General features: G+C 36.9%; 1 protein-coding gene and 1 long non-coding RNA gene across 2 annotated transcripts; one reads left to right on the forward strand and one right to left on the reverse strand.

The window, feature by feature from the left end:
- Positions 1-276: 276 nt before the first annotated feature.
- Positions 277-9,915, forward strand: LOC144642843 (uncharacterized). The gene is made up of 7 exons (XR_013568790.1): positions 277-302; positions 868-891; positions 1,253-1,276; positions 1,561-1,584; positions 1,878-1,907; positions 5,151-5,228; positions 9,394-9,915. It is a non-coding gene; the product is annotated as an uncharacterized LOC144642843 (long non-coding RNA).
- A 6,328-nt stretch (positions 9,916-16,243) lies between these two features.
- LOC144642124 (uncharacterized) lies at positions 16,244-16,941 on the reverse strand. The gene is made up of 2 exons (XM_078501115.1): positions 16,876-16,941; positions 16,244-16,724 (listed from the first exon to the last, which is right to left on the reverse strand). Exon 2 carries the CDS (start codon positions 16,697-16,699, stop codon positions 16,244-16,246), a length of 456 nt encoding a protein of 151 aa, XP_078357241.1. The 5' UTR covers positions 16,700-16,724; positions 16,876-16,941.
- Between the last annotated feature and the right edge of the window lie 2,729 nt (positions 16,942-19,670).

Genomic DNA, 19,670 nt, shown 5'->3' on the forward strand with positions numbered 1-19,670 from the left:
ATTTTTTATATGATAAGCCTCGGATAACTAGGACAACCTCTCATCAATCCTAGAGGCTTAAATGGAAAGTTCAAAACATGAGCTAAGAGGGGCTTTAATGTTATGTTTCCATTTTGTACTTGGTACAATTTGGCATTTACCTTGTTTTCTATTCATTATCGTACATCACCATACACGAGAAAAAAGTAAAAGGGAAGATTTACATAAGGCTACAGTTGAAATGAGACTTCTACAATATTCTGACGTGTTTCATGTTATTTGTTTACATCCAGTTGCAGAGAGGGAACACAAGAGTACTAAAGGTAACAATGAATACCTCCACAATTTGTTCAAAAAAATTTAAAAGCGGAGCTCCCCATTTAATTTATTTTCACTGGAGCTAACAATGTTTTCATTCTAGTAAATAAGCGGCCAAACTACTAATGTTTACGGTGGTTTATAGGTGCAAGACAAATTTAAATTGCTCACGGTTAAACTGAATGTCTGCAGTACGATAAAAATAATAATCTTAAAGCAGTGCGAGGGTCATTACTTATGGCACAAAAAAATACTTTAGAGTACAGTAAATTAGTAGAATATTTCAATTTCAATTATGATTTCCTCAACTAAGAGCAGCCGCTAAACAATGTTTCTTTCACCACATCAGTGAAACCGAAAATAAAAATGTACGTACTGTATGAACAAACTCGCGAGTTATTAAAATAGCAGTTACGCTTACACGACAATTGTAGAAATTTTCGCTGAAAAAAATACTACAAATTTCTCGTGTAAAGGAACAGCTGTTTATTTTGTTAAAGTAATTTTGTTCACAGTTTGACAGTAATGCCGTGTTTCATGTTTCATGTTATCTTTTCTTTTCATTTCCAGTTGTTGGAGCCTGTATCGGCGAAGGTAACAATAAAGATTTTTTTACATTTTTTGTATGAGCATCAGATAACTAAGTCAACATTTCATCAATCCTAGAGTCTTAAATGGAAAGTTCAAAAAGTGAGCCAAGAGGGGCTTTCTAGGGGGAGGATACCCCCAGACCCCCTACGTTCTCGCGGCGCTCATACGCCCCCCCCCCCCCTCCATGAAAAATCGTGAATACAGTCCTGTGATGACACGGAAACTTGAAATAGATACAACATTATGACAACACAGCACAATACAACAACATCAACACAACACCTACCGCACAACTGCAACCATTTGACTGTATTTTATTGTTTTAATATTCTAACCACTTCTATCTTTTCGGGTTCATTTCCAGATGTTGGAGCAAGTGTCGAGAGAGGTAACAGTGAAACATTTTTACAATTTTTATACGATAAGCCTAAGATAAGTAAGAAAACATCTCATCAATCCCAGAGTCTTAAATAAAAAGTTAAAAAAAAGAGTAAGGAGGGGATTTAATGTTGTGTTTCCATTTTGCACTTGGGGGTTTCCTATTCATTATCGTACATCACCATACACGTGAAAAAAAAAGTAAAAGGAAAGATTTCCATAAGGCTACAATTGAAATAAAACTTCTACAATATGCTGACGTGTTTCATGTTATCTTTTTTTTTTCATTTCCAGATGTTGCAGCCTGTATCGGCGAAGGTAACAATGAAGGATTTTTACATTTTTTATATGATAAGCCTCGGATAACTAGGACAACATCTCATCAATCCTAGAGTCTTAAATGGAAAGTTCAAAAAGTGAGCTAAGAGGGGCTTTAATGTTATGTTTCCATTTTGTACTTGGTACAATTTGGCATTTACCTTGTTTTCTATTCATTATCGTACATCACCATACACGAGAAAAAAGTAAAAGGGAAGATTTACATAAGGCTACAGTTGAAATGAGACTTCTACAATATTCTGACGTGTTTCATGTTATTTGTTTACATCCAGTTGCAGAGAGGGAACACCAGAGTACTAAAGGTAACAATGAATACCTCCACAATTTTTTCAAAAAAATTTAAAAGCGGAGCTCCCCATTTAATTTATTTTCACTGGAGCTAACAATGTTTTCATTCTAGTAAATAAGCGGCCAAACTACTAATGTTTACGGTGGTTTATAGGTGCAAGACAAATTTAAATTGCTCACGGTTAAACTGAATGTCTGCAGTACGACAAAAATAATAATCTTAAAGCAGGGCAAATGTTATTACTAATGGCACGAAAAAATACTTTAGAGTACAGTAAATTAGCAGAATATTTACCTTGTTTCAATTTCAATTATGATTTCCTCATGCTTGAGCAGCTGCTAAACAATGTTTCTTTCGACGCATCAGTGAAACGGAAAATAAAAATGTACGTACCGTATGAACAAACTCGCGAGTTATTAAAATAGCAGTTACGCTTACACGACGAATGTAGAAATGTTCGCTGAAAAAATACCACAAATTTCTCGTGTAAAGTAACAGCTGTCTATTTTGTTAAAGTAATTTTGTTCACAGTTTGACAGTAATGCCGTTTACGTACAGTAAAATCTACAACAACTGACTGTGTGCTGTAATTTAGATTAAAACAGAAGACAGTTCTATAGAAATTATTTTGCAGTGAAATGCTCCAATCTTTCGATAAAGAATGACTTCTTACATTCTTTATCCCACACTCACGATGCAAAAAGCGGCTACTGGAAATCAAGATGTACAACTCGTACACACAGCGAGAAGTTTCTTGCGAATTGAACCGCTAATAGCGGTATTTCGAGAAAACGTTTTGCTAAATAGAACCACTGTTATACGGATTTAAACTTTTGAAGTTTTGATTTTGAATTTATTTTCGTTGAAACACTTTGGAGAGAGTAACTTTTATGTTCTCAATAGTCTAGGCGGCCGAACGTGTGCGTGTTCAATGGAATATATGCGGCGCGAGATTTGAAGGAGTTGCCAAAAATATCGTGCGCGTAATACGTTAAAAAAGCTATTTATGTAGCGGGAGATTTCAATGCTTTTAACAGTGTTTTCGGGCGAAAAAAGCTGAGAAAAGCGAAATAAATCCTGCGGGGTTTGTCAGTCCACTGCTTTCTCGTCAACGGGCACGTTCGCTGCGTCATCCCTCTGCGTCATCCAACCATGGCGGTCATGGCGCTTGAATAAAATTACATAAGAGTGAATTTTCTGCTTTTTAAGCGATATAAAATAGTTTTGCGATCCTCTTATAGAATTGTTACCAAAAGAGACGTCAATATGCCTTTTTTTTGGATAAATCGGTGGTCATTTTTTTTATCTCTTGCCCTCTGTACAGTTTCATCAACATTTAATGTACACTAAATAATCTCTACGAGTTATTCAGTGTAAATGCAAGCTTCATCAAGATGAAGAAATTTGTTTAGAATTACTTCAAACTGCCGAGTTTGTATTCAGGGCTCGCACACGCGCTAGTCAGATGGTGTAAACATGATTTTCAGAACACGTTTAGAGTAAATAAGTAATAGTAATTGGACTGAGTGGAGTACAATTCAGGGAGTAATCGGGCGAGTCATTTCGATTTGAAATTACGAGCACGATTACTCTCTGAATTGTACGACACGAGGTCCAATTACTAATTAATCGTGTCAATAACAAAATTCGAGGTTAGGAAGTCTTTAGGAACCTTTTCTGTGAGATAAAGTCAAAGGTAAATTCAGTTGGTTGCACAAAAAGTTAGAAAACAGCAAGAAAAAACCCATTCAAATGCGCATGATTGACGCGCGGATGGCGTAGGTGTCCAATTACAGGTATCCAATTTAAAGTTGCTCAAATTGGATACCTGTAATTGGACACCCACGTGATCGCGCGCCGATTACGCGACAAATAGGCGCGCACAGAAACGATACGAGTAAGTGAAAAACTCACGGCAGTATTAAATAAACTCACAGCAGAACATCACAGTAAGGGATCACCCGCCGTCCTAAAATAAGTGTTAGCAATTCAGTACATTTTGTTGCCTTACATTTTCGTCTTGTCCTTTACCTCAGCGGATTTGATTGATATTTAGTTTAGCTTTGCTTCAACACAATAATTTTGTATTTCTGTTCATGACATCCGCAGATTCAGCCGTAAACAAGTAAACTGGACTTGCACGAGGATTATATCTTTCAACGACGCAACTATTTCGGATCTTCTCGTAAACCGTTTTCGTTTGACACAATTTCACGGACTATAGACGACTTTGGGGAAAGTTCTGCCTTGCAAATTTTACTCGCGTTTCCTTCAACTTTTACAGTGAACACCGCGCAATAAATTTTGCCGCGGTTTCATGCCATCACTTCGATTAGATCAAAGTGAAACGTCCACAGTATCCAGTCCAAAAAAAATGTGTCATTTACTCCTTTTTATAGAGTTAGGGAAAGGCAAACAGAACAAAACAAAAATTTAGCTGTTCATCTGTTGAACGAGATAGAGGGACATTTTTTTTTGCGTGAACACCAAATTTACCCACTGGGGTTCAATACACTCACTGATAAAAAAAAGACAAATAAAATAAGGTAGTTGAATAACCAATCTGTCAGATGTTTTTCGATGTTTTTCTGTGAAGTGTCGCTGAGTAGCTCTGATCGGGGTATGTATTTTGACTTTCCCTGCGGTTTATTTGCAGCCCGGGATTTACAGTTTGTAATTTCCTTGCTACAGACCGCACGGAAAACCTCGTCCCCAGGCCTAAACCGTGCGTATCGGCGTACGTACGTACGCGACCTCCAAAAATTCTTGGCTTGATGGTTAACCAAAATCGCTTAGATGGATGCTCCGCTCGCGCGCGCCGAAGGGCGCCCCGCTAAAAAACTACAAAAACCTTGTCTTAACATTATACTAATGGATTCAGTGTTGTTAACTTTTGTACATATTAGTTATTCAATGGTTCTCGTGGCATAACGTGAAATATTCCACGAGTATTTTGATTTTTAAGTATATACACGAGCCTTTAGGCCAATGTGTATACTCAACAATTATTCCTTGAGCGCGTGTTGGATATGAGATGGTAGATAGCCAACGAAATATTTGAGCTCTTTAGCTGTTCTTGTTAATGAGCTCATATACCATTTCCTGTTAACCAATCAAAACTCAAGATTTAAATAAATATGAAAACCAAAATGCTCCTACATTCGAATCTCCTATACCCATTTAACATTTAATAATATTAATTTTAGTTGTTAAAGACATAGAGAGTTCAGTTGAAAACAAACTGTTTATTCAACAGGTGTTAGAGGTAAAAAAAAGAATAAAAGAAAAGACGATGGCCTTATCGACGCCCTCCACCCGGGACTCTTTTATGAAGGTAGTTTAGAAACTGAACGATTTTTTTTATTTGCCAATGTCTTCGCAAACAAATTCTAGCATGCCACCAGCTTCTCATCAGTAAAAGCTGACCACCCACAACTGAGTAAATTACACCAATGCACGTGTTATGTCAGTCTCATTCCGGCTTAAAGCAACGCAATCAGACGTCATGTTTTTTTCCTTTTTATCAGAAGTCAATAATGCATGATTTATGGACTTTTGGTTTTATTTATCGTGCAACTGCTTGCAAACAGTTAAATAAATAATAAATGCGTTAGGATTGGCACATAAAAAAGTTCGGCGTCTGAACCAATGCCGTTCCAAAATCGAAATTCCCGGCTAAGCCAGGAGGGAAGAGCGACTAAGCTGTTTATATAAAAAAAATTGCAACCAGATACTGAAACAATTCTTTATTAATTTAACTTAAGGAAAAAAATTACTTTCTGAGCGCTCGTTGGAATGGAACGAGCGAAGATTTTTTTTGACATCGTTATCGGTGCTTTTGATGGCTTAATAATGTATATTTAATGTTAATGTGTGAATGTAATGTAGCCGAAAAATCATTTTTTTCTAAACTCGCTTTCATCAGAGATCTCAGTCCACAAAAAGATAGTCTTGAACTAATACATACATACATACATACATACATACATACATAATAAATACATACATACATACATACATACATACATACATACATACATACATACATACATACATACATACATACATACATACATACATACATACATACATACATACATACATACATACATACATACATACATACATACATACATACATACATACATACATACATACATACATACATACATACATACATACATACATACATACATACAATAAGGTCAAAAATGTGCCGATTTTCGATGTTCTAAAAAAAAAAATTTCGCGGGAACGCAGCGGGCGATCCGGAGCGGTCAAGATGACTCCGTCTTGACCACTCGGGTAGCCAATCAGAGCGCTGGATTTGCTTCATCCTGACCGTTCGCCATTCGCAGAGACATTCATATAATAAAAACATTTCTAAACATTGAAATTCGTTAGTTCACTCAAAAAATCCACATAATAGCGAGTTTATTACTTTCAGTTCACGTTGTCTCGGCTTCGCCGTCATGATTTCCGAACAGTATTTCTTTTGGGTACCCCGAGGACGTTTTGTAGTAAAACATGTTTGCTTTCAAGGAGAGGGCATAGGCAGTAATTTGGATCAATGTTAGCGAACTATTTTTCAAACTGAGTAGGTGGTACTGATCATCGGAAATCGATTATCGTAAATTTTTCCTTTCGATTGGATTGAGTTCGCGCGTTTGAAATTCACTTCGATTGGCTTCGATTTACTATGCCAGGAAGGTTAGATTAAACTTTTTATTGGACTTATGGCTTCTGTTCTATGAGTTAAACGAATGTATAAATGGATTCGCCGAAGCCACAAAAATTTCTGGCGTAATTAAATTAAGAAAATAGAACACCCGTGGAAGGAAGCATTACAGTTGCTGGCATTCTGGCAATAATAAAGTAAAAGAAAAAATTCCTTGCGGAATATAATGTAGTTCCAGTGAAAACAAAACGGAGAGCTGTACTGAGGTTTATCTTGAAATAGAAATAAGACACAATAAATCTAGCATATATTTCATCAATAAATACACGTTCAGAGGTTTCATACTTTTCATGGCGAAAGAGCTGGCCAGGAAATCAGTGGAAGCTTTCTTAATCAATTGAAATTATCAATCATTGCATTAAGAGATCCTTATAAACACATCAACAAGACCGTCCGAACTTCGAGAACTTGGAGCTGATTTAAAGGAATTGAACTGAAATGTGTTGATTTCGCTGAAATTCCTTCATGTTCCTTCGCCTTTTATGTCTTCCCTGGTGCAATCTCAATTATGAATGCAGGAGCTGTCCGGGGTTCTCATTTCTTCATATTTTTTCTTGACTTCATGTTATCAAAAAATTAAAACTTATCAATAAAATAATGTCATTCGCCTTGGTCAGCCAGACTCCGTTGATTTCGCCAGTTTTATTGTGCTTTTGCGACGCACACTACATGGCGCTAAGCCGCGCTTTTGATTTAAAAGAAAAAACAGGAAGAAAGCAAAGCTCGCATCTTGTTTTGTATTAAATCGCGACGCTGTCCAGTAGATAATATTTAGCGATCCTGGATATATTGAAGACGCCTTCCGAGTCCTTTTTTGCGCAGACGATGACAGACTTCCCGCAAAAATCGCGGCCCGTCCACCGAAATTGTGGTCTATTGTTCGGATTTCGCACGAAGCAACTAGAAGGACTGTAGAACGCCGCTGTTTTTTAAGGCTCAGAAAATGTTTTCACTACATTGAAGCTGATGAAACGATCCAAACGACAACCAAAACAAACATACGCATCAAAAGCATCGTCCCTATAATTTCCTTATAAATTATTTTCACGCATAACGCTTATTGCTTTCTTCATTGTTGCCTTACGATTAACCAGGAAACGTACCCCAGTAATTCTTAAAAAAAAAAAGGAAAATCCAAATTGTAGCGTAGTCCATTCGGGAAGATGCTATTGTTTCGCACGTTTCCAAAAGTGGACATTGTTTTAGACTGGAAGTATTCAAGCTGCAGGTGTATACAGTTTTTTCATATCATTCTGATTTTCCTTTATCATCATCATCCTCATCATCATCATCCTTTATTTATACACGATTAGATTTTTACGTGGGGCCATGTGCTTAACCAATATATTACTAATATTACTGCTATAATTTAACAATTAGATTATGAGCTGAAGATTTCTATTTAACAATTAGACGGCAAGCTCGAGGTTTCTACCGGCTGATAGTTGGCGAGGGGCGAAGCCCCGAGCCAACTATCAAAAGCCGGTAGAACCCGAGAGCGAGCCGTCTAATTGTGTTAGCATAACCCACTGACCGATCTATTAAACTCAGAATATCGCTAGAATTGATTTATTGAAGGTTTTGATTGATAAAATTCAGCGAAGACTACGCGCGCGCTCCGAGAGCCTTCTACGGATCGATAGTAGGCACCTGTGTAGCCAATCAGATCGCGCGATTACCAATAGTAGGTCAGTGTGGTTATGCTAACACGTGATAGTTGACGCCCAAAACGTTATAACAAGACAGGCTTTCGTTTTTATTGAGTAATGGTATAAATAGGTCACGCCACACGGGGATAACATACATCTACACCACATTACATTGGCTTCTGTGCGCGACTAAAATTTGCATGCCATTTACGATTAATTGAGACTGTTATTTGCTCGAAACTGATGTGAAAGTAGTTGTAGTATAATCGTTCGCGATCGCCGCGATCTGCGACCGATTGCACAGATAGAACACGGACGATCGAAGCGATCGTGATCGCCTCGATCGTCGCAGAAGTTAGCGATCGTCTCTGTAATGTTCTCATATAATCGCCCCGATCGCAAGCAATTTTTTTGAAGCGAGAGAGGCGATAGAAACGATCGGGCGATCATGTGCGAACCAGCTTTTACTTACTTACTAATGGTTAAAAAAGTCCCTAACGCAGAAGTTGAGATTTTTCTGCTATACACGCGGCAACACTATCACACATGCAGTCATATATTTATGCTTATAACATATATATTTGTACTTCTCGGTTAATGCGGAATACCAAACGTAAAAAGCAGCCTTTAGTGGCTCGCACGGCACGCATGGTTCGCACCGTGGCTCGCATGACTTGCTGGCTCGCAGATTTGTAAAACTCAATGTTTAATATAAAATCATACAATTGCCCACGCACTTCTTTAAGTGTAAACGAAGAATAAAAAACATTGAACTCTAATTTCAAATCCTTTTCTTACCGTGTAAAATCTTCATTGCACATTTTATTTCAGTTTTTTGTCTTCTCTGGAATCGCCTCGAATAGTAAAACATCCAAGTCCGAAAAGCGGTGCCCATTCCGTTGACAGACGAACAATGTTTGGCTACTCAATTTCTATAACAAAATAGATAGAGTGAGTAGCGTAGCCAATCAGAGATAGAACGCTACTAGATTTATACTAAATACCAATAGGTATATTACATTGGTTCATAAATACTATAAAAATAAACAACTATATAACAATTAGTAACATTTAAAGTCGTGGTAACTTTATTTATTTTTCTTTTTTTTTAGGAAAGAGGAAAACAAAGCCCGTTCAGAGGACAGATTTGTAGAGCTTGTGTATTTAGTCATTTCTGTGTAAATAGCTTTTTTTATTGATTGAATTGTAATGAACTCTTAAAAAGATGATGGTGGAAGATATTCTCATTTCAGAATTAAGCTTAAGTGAGTTTTGGTGAAAATTGTCATTGTTATTTCATATATTTGTTATTTACCATTTATTTGTTAATCACAATTATTTACTTCAGAAAAATAGAATACGAAGGCGGCCGTAGGCTTTTTTTTAGTTTGCCGCGTAGACTAGTAACGTTTTTGCCGTGCAGTATATTTATACGCAGTTATTTCTGTTCAACTACAGAAATATCAAACATTGTAATCGATCAGATTACTTATTGTATATACAAAAATAGTATATTTAGGAAGTATTAATATAGGCAACTGCTTCGATAATGTATTTTTATGGCTGATAGAAGTTAATAATTTAGTAAGTGCAAATGTAACTTTATCCTTAATGACCATTTGTAAAAAGTAGTATATGTTGTGGCGTGTAATTAATTATAGTTTAATTTTTAAAATTGTATCTTTAAAAAAAAAAGGAATTTAAAAATTGAACAATGCAGTAAAAGAAATGAAACGAAGCCAACACATTGTTGTTGTCTAATAACTTAAGTGTCCTTAAGTGTACTGTTTAAGCGGGAAAATGAGCTTTGTGCCGTTCCAAAATATTCTTCACTATAATGTTGTTATTCCGTAAGATGCGCTGCCCTACCTTTTTATTATTTTTACAGCAATTATAACATTTCTTAAAGCATAAACAAGCAAAGATTAACGTTAAAAGCCGACGTTTCGGCGTCATCGTGACACCATTCTCAAGGCAAAGTGAATAAATAATGCGATATCAGTTTCTATAGTCTCTACGAATTAAAATAATAACAAAGGATCACAAATTCTTCAAGTGAACACCTTTGCGCGAATCGAGTCCGTTTGCACGTTTAGGGATGGTTTAAGTTGTCTTATGAAAAGCATCTCCTTGATTAGGCAATCAAACTTGTTAGTACATTTGGTAAGCACGTGAAATTGTTCTAAAAGACAAGGTGGTACGTTCGAATTATGTTCGCTAAGGTAGTGTTTACAAATTGACGACGATTATAACATTAAAAACAAACACCTTCCCCTACCAAGAACTACCAAGAACTACCAACAACAACCAACAGCTACCAACAAGTACCAACAGGTACCAAGTAGTTGTTGGTTGTTGTTGGTAGTTGCTCATTCTGATACTTTTTTCTAGATAAAGTATTTGTATGGCATAGGTAAGACAAAAACTGGGAATTTTTGATTTACATGTCTGTTGTACATGTACTTGAAAATGAACTAGCGCTACACTCACAAAACAATGCAAGGCTCTGATATTAAAATAACGGGTTTTTTAATGAAACTTTTCTAAAATCAGCCACACATAGCACTTTTTCTTGAGGTTCGTCCGGGACTCACAAGACTACCTATCAGGCAACTTCAAAGACTAGCTGTCAGCTTTTCAATTTAGTAGACAGTCGCTGAAGTTGCCTGAGGAGTGTGGTACTTATAATGAATTTTGGTCCATACGAAATAGAACTGTCGCGATAAAACAGTCTTTCAGTTGCCAGAGTTTCAGGCAGAATTATTTTTTGACGCGAATTTGAGCGGGTGTTTTTAAGAAAGACAGCCTCCTAATTTTCTGTTCACTCTGTCCAACCAGTTTGCAGCTCCGAAGACAAGCTAACCTTTTCTCAGGTAAGATACATCCGTTCTTCCCTCCGTCAGTTGAATTATGAAGTTCAACACAGCTTCGCTGCTTGAAATCTTGTTAGCCCAAATCAGGTCTTCCGCATATCTCGTCATCAGCTTTAATAAAGCTAAGGGGTATTTCTTCATTTCACTCTCTCCGAATAACGATTTTTTAATGTATGGGGCTACAAGATAGCCATCGGAGCCAGCAACGCCAGCTAAAGGTAATAATAACACAAACAATATATAATACAGATCAAATAAAAACAAGAATGACCCCAGTAGTGATTCAGTATTTAATATTTGAAAACAATCAGGGTTGTGCTCCACGCTCAAAATTGCTGTCACAACGCTGCGGTATTGAAGAAAGTTGGTTTTCAGAGAATATTTCTCTCTGAAAGTCTCGAAGCTCAAAAACTTTGACGAAGTTTCGTCAAGAAGATTGCTTACTTTTTTTAATTCCTGCCAAATACCAACTTTTATAAAAAAGCGGCTTACCCTCTATACGTACAAGCGAATTATACCATATTGGCATGAGAGAGAGAGATGGTGGGCTGCGGTTAAAGTTGAGACGGCACCAAACCTCAATAAGTTCCTTAGTAAAGGGATCCACAATTTCTAGAGAAGCAACATCCTTTGAATCAAGATAACCGGAGAAAAAGTGTTGTTGTAACGCGGTTTCCTAAGAAGAAATCAAGAAACAATTTCCATTTTCCTTTGTTGTTAGGGTCTAGATATCTTTGAACCCACTTTGCCTTTAAGGCGTCATTAAAACTTTTAATGTCTAGCATTTTCAGTCCCCCTTTAGAATAGTCATTAATCATTAGAGTTCTTTTGATCTTGTCCCCTTTGCCATCCCATAAAAAAATTGTATAACAAACTGTTTATTTCCTTAAGATATTCACTTGGCGTGGGAAGTGGAGATAAAATGTAAACTAATTGCGAAGCAAGCAGACTCTTGATAACTATTATTTTTCCGAGAAGTGTAAGTCTTCTGAATTGCCAACTATCTATTATTTTATTTATTTTTTCTTTCTTCTCTTTGAGATTTAAAGTTTCCAACTCTTCCTTGATTGTGGAAAACCAGACGCCCAGAGCGAAGACTTTGTGGAAAGATCACAATATATTTTTATTTGTTTCTATTGTTCGAGTTTGAAGGCGAAGTGAGCCAATCCAAAGTGCTTCAGTTTTTTTCATAATTTACATTTAGTCCTGAGAGCTCTGCAAATGAGTCCAACAATTTTAGGGAGGTATTCAGGTAGTTGTCTGAACCGTCTAAAATAAGGGTGGTGTCATCTGCGTATTGATTTAATTTACATTCGGAATCTGATATACAAATACCCTTGATCCCGTCATTGTTCCTAATAGCCCTTTTTACAGTTTCCGGCGCCATATTGGAATAGCAACCGCGCAGACATCAAAGCGAGGCTAGAGTTGACCCGCGCCTGAGCGAGAAGAGAGATTACAGTGAGGATTCGGCAATTTGCTTGTCTTTTTTCGCGTTTTTCGAAAAATTATCAAAAGTTTCAATTCTAATATTACTCCTTCGTCATCTCCTAAGATGTAAGGAAAATATTGGACCGCTTTTGGCTGTAAAAAAGGCGAGCGAGCTTCTCACAGGTCTTCACTTGTTTTGGTTTCCCAAGGAGATCCAGCGAAGAAATCCAAGATGTAATCTGATAAAGCACCAGCATGGTAAGGGAAATTTCTTCGTCTTTAAAACAAATGTTCCTTTCTCAGATACAGCAAAGGATATATACACAAAACGCCTGAGTAAGCCGGTGGGATTTACGAAAGGTTTTTAATGTGCAATGTTTACAAAACTTTTGTTTACTTGATTCTTGATTCTAAAGATGATGTTGATAATATTTTACATCAATATTGCTCTACTGTTGACAAGTTTACAGTGAAATAAATATCCCAAATCAGGAAATTATTCCCAACTTTGCAAACGGTTTTTTTTAGTCGGGTAGATTTTTGGTATTTTTACAAGAATAAATTTAACAAAGAGTTACTTTTAGATAGAGTTTAATATTAGCTTAGTAAAATAGGATTTTAATATTATCTCATAGGCGAAGAGCTATCCTAGTAAACATGGATTGTGATACAATCTAAAAGGAGTCCCCCAGATAAAAGAAGGCACAGAGAATCATCTACTCAAGAAATGGAAAGACCACAAGCAGAGGGAAAATTGTTTAAGAGTTGAAAAAAGTTTTCACAGTTGAAACGACTGCATCAGCTATGCAGTCATTGACTTAGAACTTTTAAAATAAGTCATTTATGATGGTGTTTCTAAAAAGCGCTTTCACAGTTCCTGATGTTATAATAAAAAAGTACCCACCCAAACACAATGGTAAGGCTTATGTGATGCAGGAAAATGAGGACCTTGCATTACTGGTAGAAGCTTCAAAGTCTAAAACTTTTTATGATCAAATTTAAAATAAATCATTGCTATTATTTTACATGTCCAGGTACAACTGTATTTGTTCTTTATTCTTGCCTCATCCTGGCCTCTGTTTAGCCTAAGAATAAGATGGGGCCCCGGGCCCCTCCCCTAGATCCGCCACTGTGTTCTCTATTTTGGAGAGAAATCACTCAGTTTTTACACCAAATTCTTGTTAAGAGGCAAGAGACATTTCACCCCTGAGACATTCCTCAGAAGGGTGCAACAAGAGAAACTCCTACCTCGATAATGGCTGAGTTTCATATGGACACTGTTCTTGTTCGTAATGAACCAGAGTTCCACCCAGCTTCATGATTAAAGTTTAAAGTACATCTACATATAAAATTCCCTTTGGCATAGTAACATAATTCATCTTAATTCCGTGGGAAAAGTGGAAATTTATATTTTTTAAAACTTGTCGAAGCTCTATCAATGTTTGGAATAGTTTACCAGCAGAAGTCACAGGGCCCGGACACACTTAACATAAATGCACACTTATCCTCCAAGAAACATTTACTTTATTGTCATGTTAAAAGAATAATTCATCTAAAACATAACATCAATATTTTCAAAACTACATGTTATAAGGTAAATTTTGTTTATTATATAAATTGGTATTGACGTATTTTGCGGTTTTAGTGAATAAGACCCATGAGTGGTCAACCCTTTACTGTTCGGGAATGAACAGCCAGTCAATACATACACATGTATATTAGAGGTGATGAAAACAAACAGTAATTAAATTTGCCCTGAATTTCAACCAATATAGTATAATATTTGATTAGAATTTTTTTAGATAATCTGAAATATAATTTTATGCAAATTACGTGTACCGGTATTTTGTTTTTGTCATGTAAATGACAACTGATGCTTTTTTAGGGATGCTCAGTAAAGTGTCAAGTGTATGTATGCATCCCCTTTCTCATGTTAAAACTGTAGACAAGTAATTGCTGGTAATCAGTAAAGCATATTACCCTATTTTGTTTACATTTCAAACATTAAACTGGTATCTAGTTAACTGCCACAGTTTGTGTTTGTATGTGTTTGTGTGAGTGGGGGGGGGGGGGGGGGGGAGTTACGGCTGGAACTTCCTTATATGCCGGCGTGATCAATCAATGAAACCGATAATCGATAACAATCGAAATCGATGAAAGAAAATTTTGTGACTTTTAATTTCATCAATTATCATCGACTTTCATTGATTATCTTGTTCATTTATGGATTACGTAAATCTATATCCAGACATCTTGGCGATGATGTACGATCACCGTCATTACGCTGCAAAAAATCGTGCAGTCAATAATTAATTTCATCTCTGACTATTCACTGGTCATTGATTGACCGATACCAATCGATTCGATTAACTAACTATTATCGATTGATCATACATGGACATGTAGGTGGATAGGGTATATTTGTTGGACCCTTTTCCCTGAATAGGTAAATACAATTTCAAGCAGGTCTGCCCTACAATCCCTACAATCTGATGGGGGGGGGGGGGGGGGGGGGGGGATGTATCTCGTTATTCCAGCGAGTTTGACCATGGAGAACTCTTGGATAGACCACTTCAGGAAAAATGTTTTGAAGGAAAAATTTCTCAAGTTTTTGAAGTGTGCTATGCCAAAAAGTGTTGTCAAATTCAACTACTTCATGGTTCAACCAAACTCCATTTGACACAATAAAATGTGATTGTTTGTAGTTACTACAGAAAAGTTGTTGCTGAATTTGGTAAAAGTACTTGTGGTTTTTGTTCAAAACAATGTTATTATTCATTTGTTTGTAAATACCAAGTCTACATAGGGTATCCTCCATGGATTCCCCTTCTTTTGAAGTTACTTTTTTAACTTCAACTAAACATCCTCTCTCAGTAATACCATCTGGAATTGCCTCTAAAAAGGAGTGGGTTTCTGAAAGAAAAAATCCACATTTCCTCACAACATTTCCTGTTTCCTTGCTGAACTGTTCTATAATTTTAGGTTCCATCTCAATTCCCTCCTTCATGAGTCTGGTTTGAATGATTGGCTTGTACATAAAAACCTCTGAAATGGCCTTTGTTGGGCTGGTAGCTTCCCTCAAAAGGCATCTTTTGCACTGTGATGCTGTTATTCGTGGCTGACGAATGTTGTACCACAAGACAGAAGTGTGTTGATCCCTTGTTTCTTTTTCTATTTCATTTCTTTCACTTGCTGCTTTAAATAACCTTTTCTTTAATCTCTCTGCCTTGAGGGAAATATCACCAATTGACATTGGATGAACTTTGTCAGGGGAAACTAGTTTCCACTTTTGTAAAATGTTAACATCATTGTCAGGATGCTGTGTCGCTGGCTCTTGACTATTACTCTCTGGAAGACTGTGAGGCAATATGAAACTGAGGCCTATTTTTTTTCCAGTTGCCAGCTCAACCTTTTTTACCTGATCATGAAAGTGTCCTTTGATGAGGAGCTCTACCATCATCCTGACCTCTTGCAAAATGTTTTTTCTCATTTTTACCATACTCGTGTTTCTGAAATTTTAGTGATTGGATTGGCTCTGTATCCAATTTTCTTTTCTTCGGTAAATTCCATTGACATGGTTGGGAGGTACAAGGTACATTGAGTTGTTCCTGACTTTCAGCACTATTTGTATCATGAGGAACATTGCTCCATTGATCTTCTATTGCAAAAAGGGTTGAGCCAGGTGGTTACATCGGCCATCCACACCAGCAGGGCAGCCACAACATGCCTTAGCAATATCTCCACTTTGATTAAGTACAAATTTTACCGTGTACACAGTTCCTTTTTTCATTGATGGCAGAACAATGCTTTTAATGAAAAATTTTTCTCCTTCTTTTTTTGAAAAGATTTGGCGAACATGGCCAGATTTATAAAAATTATAACCTTTTGCAATCGGCTTTTCTGTTGCCAACTTCTTTCTTAGTTCAACTTCTTCAATTAAATATTTCCAAATGTGGCTAAAGGATATCCTTGGCAGTACAGCAATACCACATTGAAATCCACCGCTAGGAAAGTTTTCGCTTACTTCAGGATCGACAACTTCAGCGACTCCTAATAGTTTTCTTTTCTTGGCTATATTTACTCCACCATCTGGGTCGACAATATCTTTGTCCATTCCATTTTTTATATAATCATTTACCCTAAAAACAGTAGGATAATAAATTATTGTCTTTCTTTAAATGAGATTTGATACTAGGTTTTATCGAGAACGAATATTCAGCAGAAAAGCTTTTTGAGGACATTTTAAGCACAATAGTATGATACCGGCTCAAACAAAAAACTTAAGCTTACCTTGCGACTAGATCTTCTCTCTTTCCAGTAACTTTAGCTCCTCTACATGACAGCCAACGTTTTAAAACTGAAACTGTTCACTGCTCCGCGGATTTTGTTAATTTGGCTCCTGGAATATCGTTTTCATTAGGTTCAATAGTTTGTTCTTCTTTATCAACAGACAGGGGCGATATAGCAGCCATTTTCTCTCGCGCGCGTCCCCCAAAACAGCCCCAGCATTCAGCGCGAGCCAAACTAGTTACCAGGGCTATTTTGAATTTCGGAACGGGCAATTCCTGACTGCAATTTCAGTGTTTATCGTTCCCATATAAAGTTCAATTTTATTAGCCGAGCCGACAGCAACCAGCGGACCTCCGCAATCTCACTTCCCGCTTCATGTAAATCCACACAGAAAAGTACTTGCGCCCGCGATTCAATGGTGAAATGTAACTTGGTCAGCGGTCAACGTCTACATTTAAGCCCGCGATATGGTTATGTGATACTGGTCAGCTGAAAACTTGTTTTGACGTCCAATCATGTCTATAATGATTTTTCCCGCCAAAAGACGCGGGTTGCCACCGAAGCCTAGCGAGCCTAGCTCGTTCCCACGCCTAATCCTTGCGTACGTACGCGACTACCAAAATTTCTCGGTTCGATAGGATACCATTTGCCTGCCTATGGGGCTCCGCAAAAGGCGCCTTCGGCGCCTTGGGAGCTCCGCTATCAACCCAAAAGGTATATTTCTGTCAAATCAAATAATATAGTCGTTTAGAAAAAAATGAAAAATGTTTGAGGAAAAGATCCTTTAAAAATCAATTATGTAATGAATTATGCCTAAAGAAATTGTTATGTAACGCAACAATTGTTATGCAAGGCAATGAAATGGTACTTATTAATTAATAAATAAATAAATAGATAAAAAAAATCAAACTGAGAAAAAATAGGATATATATGCACAAACGATATGTACATTGAACTAGTTGGAACGTAGGAAACATATGTATTCATTTAAAATTGTAAACGATGTAAATATACTGTTAGCTGATTGTAGTTTCGTCATTAGGTCGAGGAGTGTAATCAATGAGTAAAGTAATTGTAAAAAGTTGTGCAAGTGAATGTAAAAATAAAAACTAGTTTGATTAAAAAAAAATATTGTTGAGTCTACTAAACTGCTGTGAAACTATAACAGGATCGCGAAACTATTTTCTATTGCTAGAAAGCAGATAATTTACTGTACTCTAAAGAAATTTTTCGTGCCATGGGTAATGATTTTCCCCGCTTTAAGATTATTATTTTTGTCGTACTGCTGACATTCAGTTTAACCGTGAGCTATTTAAATTTGTCTTGCACCTATAAACCGCCATAAACATTAGTACTTTGGCCGCTTACTCACTAGAATGAAAACATTGTAAGATCCAGTGAAATTAAATAAATGGGGAGCTCCGCTTTTAGGCGTGCTTAAATCTATATTAACCAACAACCACCAACAACTACCAACAACTACTAACAGCTACCAAGAACTACCACTGACTACCAACAACTACCAGTAATACCAACAACTACTAGTAACAATCAACAACTACCAACAAATACCGTAGCTACCGTAACAACCAGCAACTCCCGTAGCTACCAACAACTACCACTCTCTAGTACCCACACTCCCCACCAACAACACTAACAACACCAACAACACAAAAAAAACACTACCAACAACTACTATTATTATACATTGGTGTCACCAGCTTGATTTTGATTGGCTATAAGCACGCAGCTAATTCTTGCCTGCTGTTTCTCTTACGTCATACCTACAGACATTAGATTTTACATATGTAGAAGTGACGTCATACCTACAGACAATAGTTTTATGCATGCAGAAGTGACGAAAGGTTGTAAGCTTATAAAAGTATATAAACAATAAAGTTTGTGCGCGCTCTTGTCTTTACAAGTGCAGCTCAGGAGTGTGCATAATAAAACAATTATTGGATTCGGTTTTCGCATGATAGCGATAATTATCAAGGCCTCAGTTTCTGTTATCCGCCTCAGCCTTCGGCTTCGGTAGATAACAGAAACTTTGGCCTTGATAATTATCGCTATCATGCTCAACCTCATCCAATAATTGTTAAGTAACTACCAACAACTACTAACAGCTACCAACAACTACCAGTAACTACCAACAACTACTAACAGCTACCAACAACTACCAGTAACTACCAACAACTACTAACAGCTACCAACAACTACTGGAAACAACCATTGACTACCAACAACTACCAGTAACAACCAACAACTACTAACAGCTACCAACAACTACCAGTAACTACCAACATCTACTAACAGCTACCAACAACTACTGGAAACAACCATTGACTACCAGAAACTACCAACAACTACCAGTAACAACCAACAACTACCAGTAACAACCAACAACTACTAACAGCAACCAACAACTACCAGTAACAACCAACAACTACTAACAGCTACCAACAACTATCAGTAACTACTAACAACTACTAACAGCTACCAACAACTACTGGAAACAACCATTGACTACCAGCAACTACCAACAACTACTAACAGCAACCAACAACTACCAGTAACAACCAACAACTACTAACAGCTACCAACAACTGCCAGTAACTACCAACAACTACTACCAGCTACCAACAACTACCAGTATTTACCAACAACAACTAACAGCTACCAACAACTACCCGTTACTACCAACAACTACTAACAGCTACCAACAACTACCAGTAACTGCCAACAACTATTAACAGCTACCAACAACTACTAGTAACTACCAACAACTACTAACA

This window comes from Oculina patagonica, chromosome 2 (genome assembly GCF_052425735.1).
Source record: "Oculina patagonica isolate OP01 chromosome 2, crgOcupat, whole genome shotgun sequence".
NCBI classification, from domain to species: Eukaryota; Metazoa; Cnidaria; class Anthozoa; order Scleractinia; family Oculinidae; genus Oculina; species Oculina patagonica.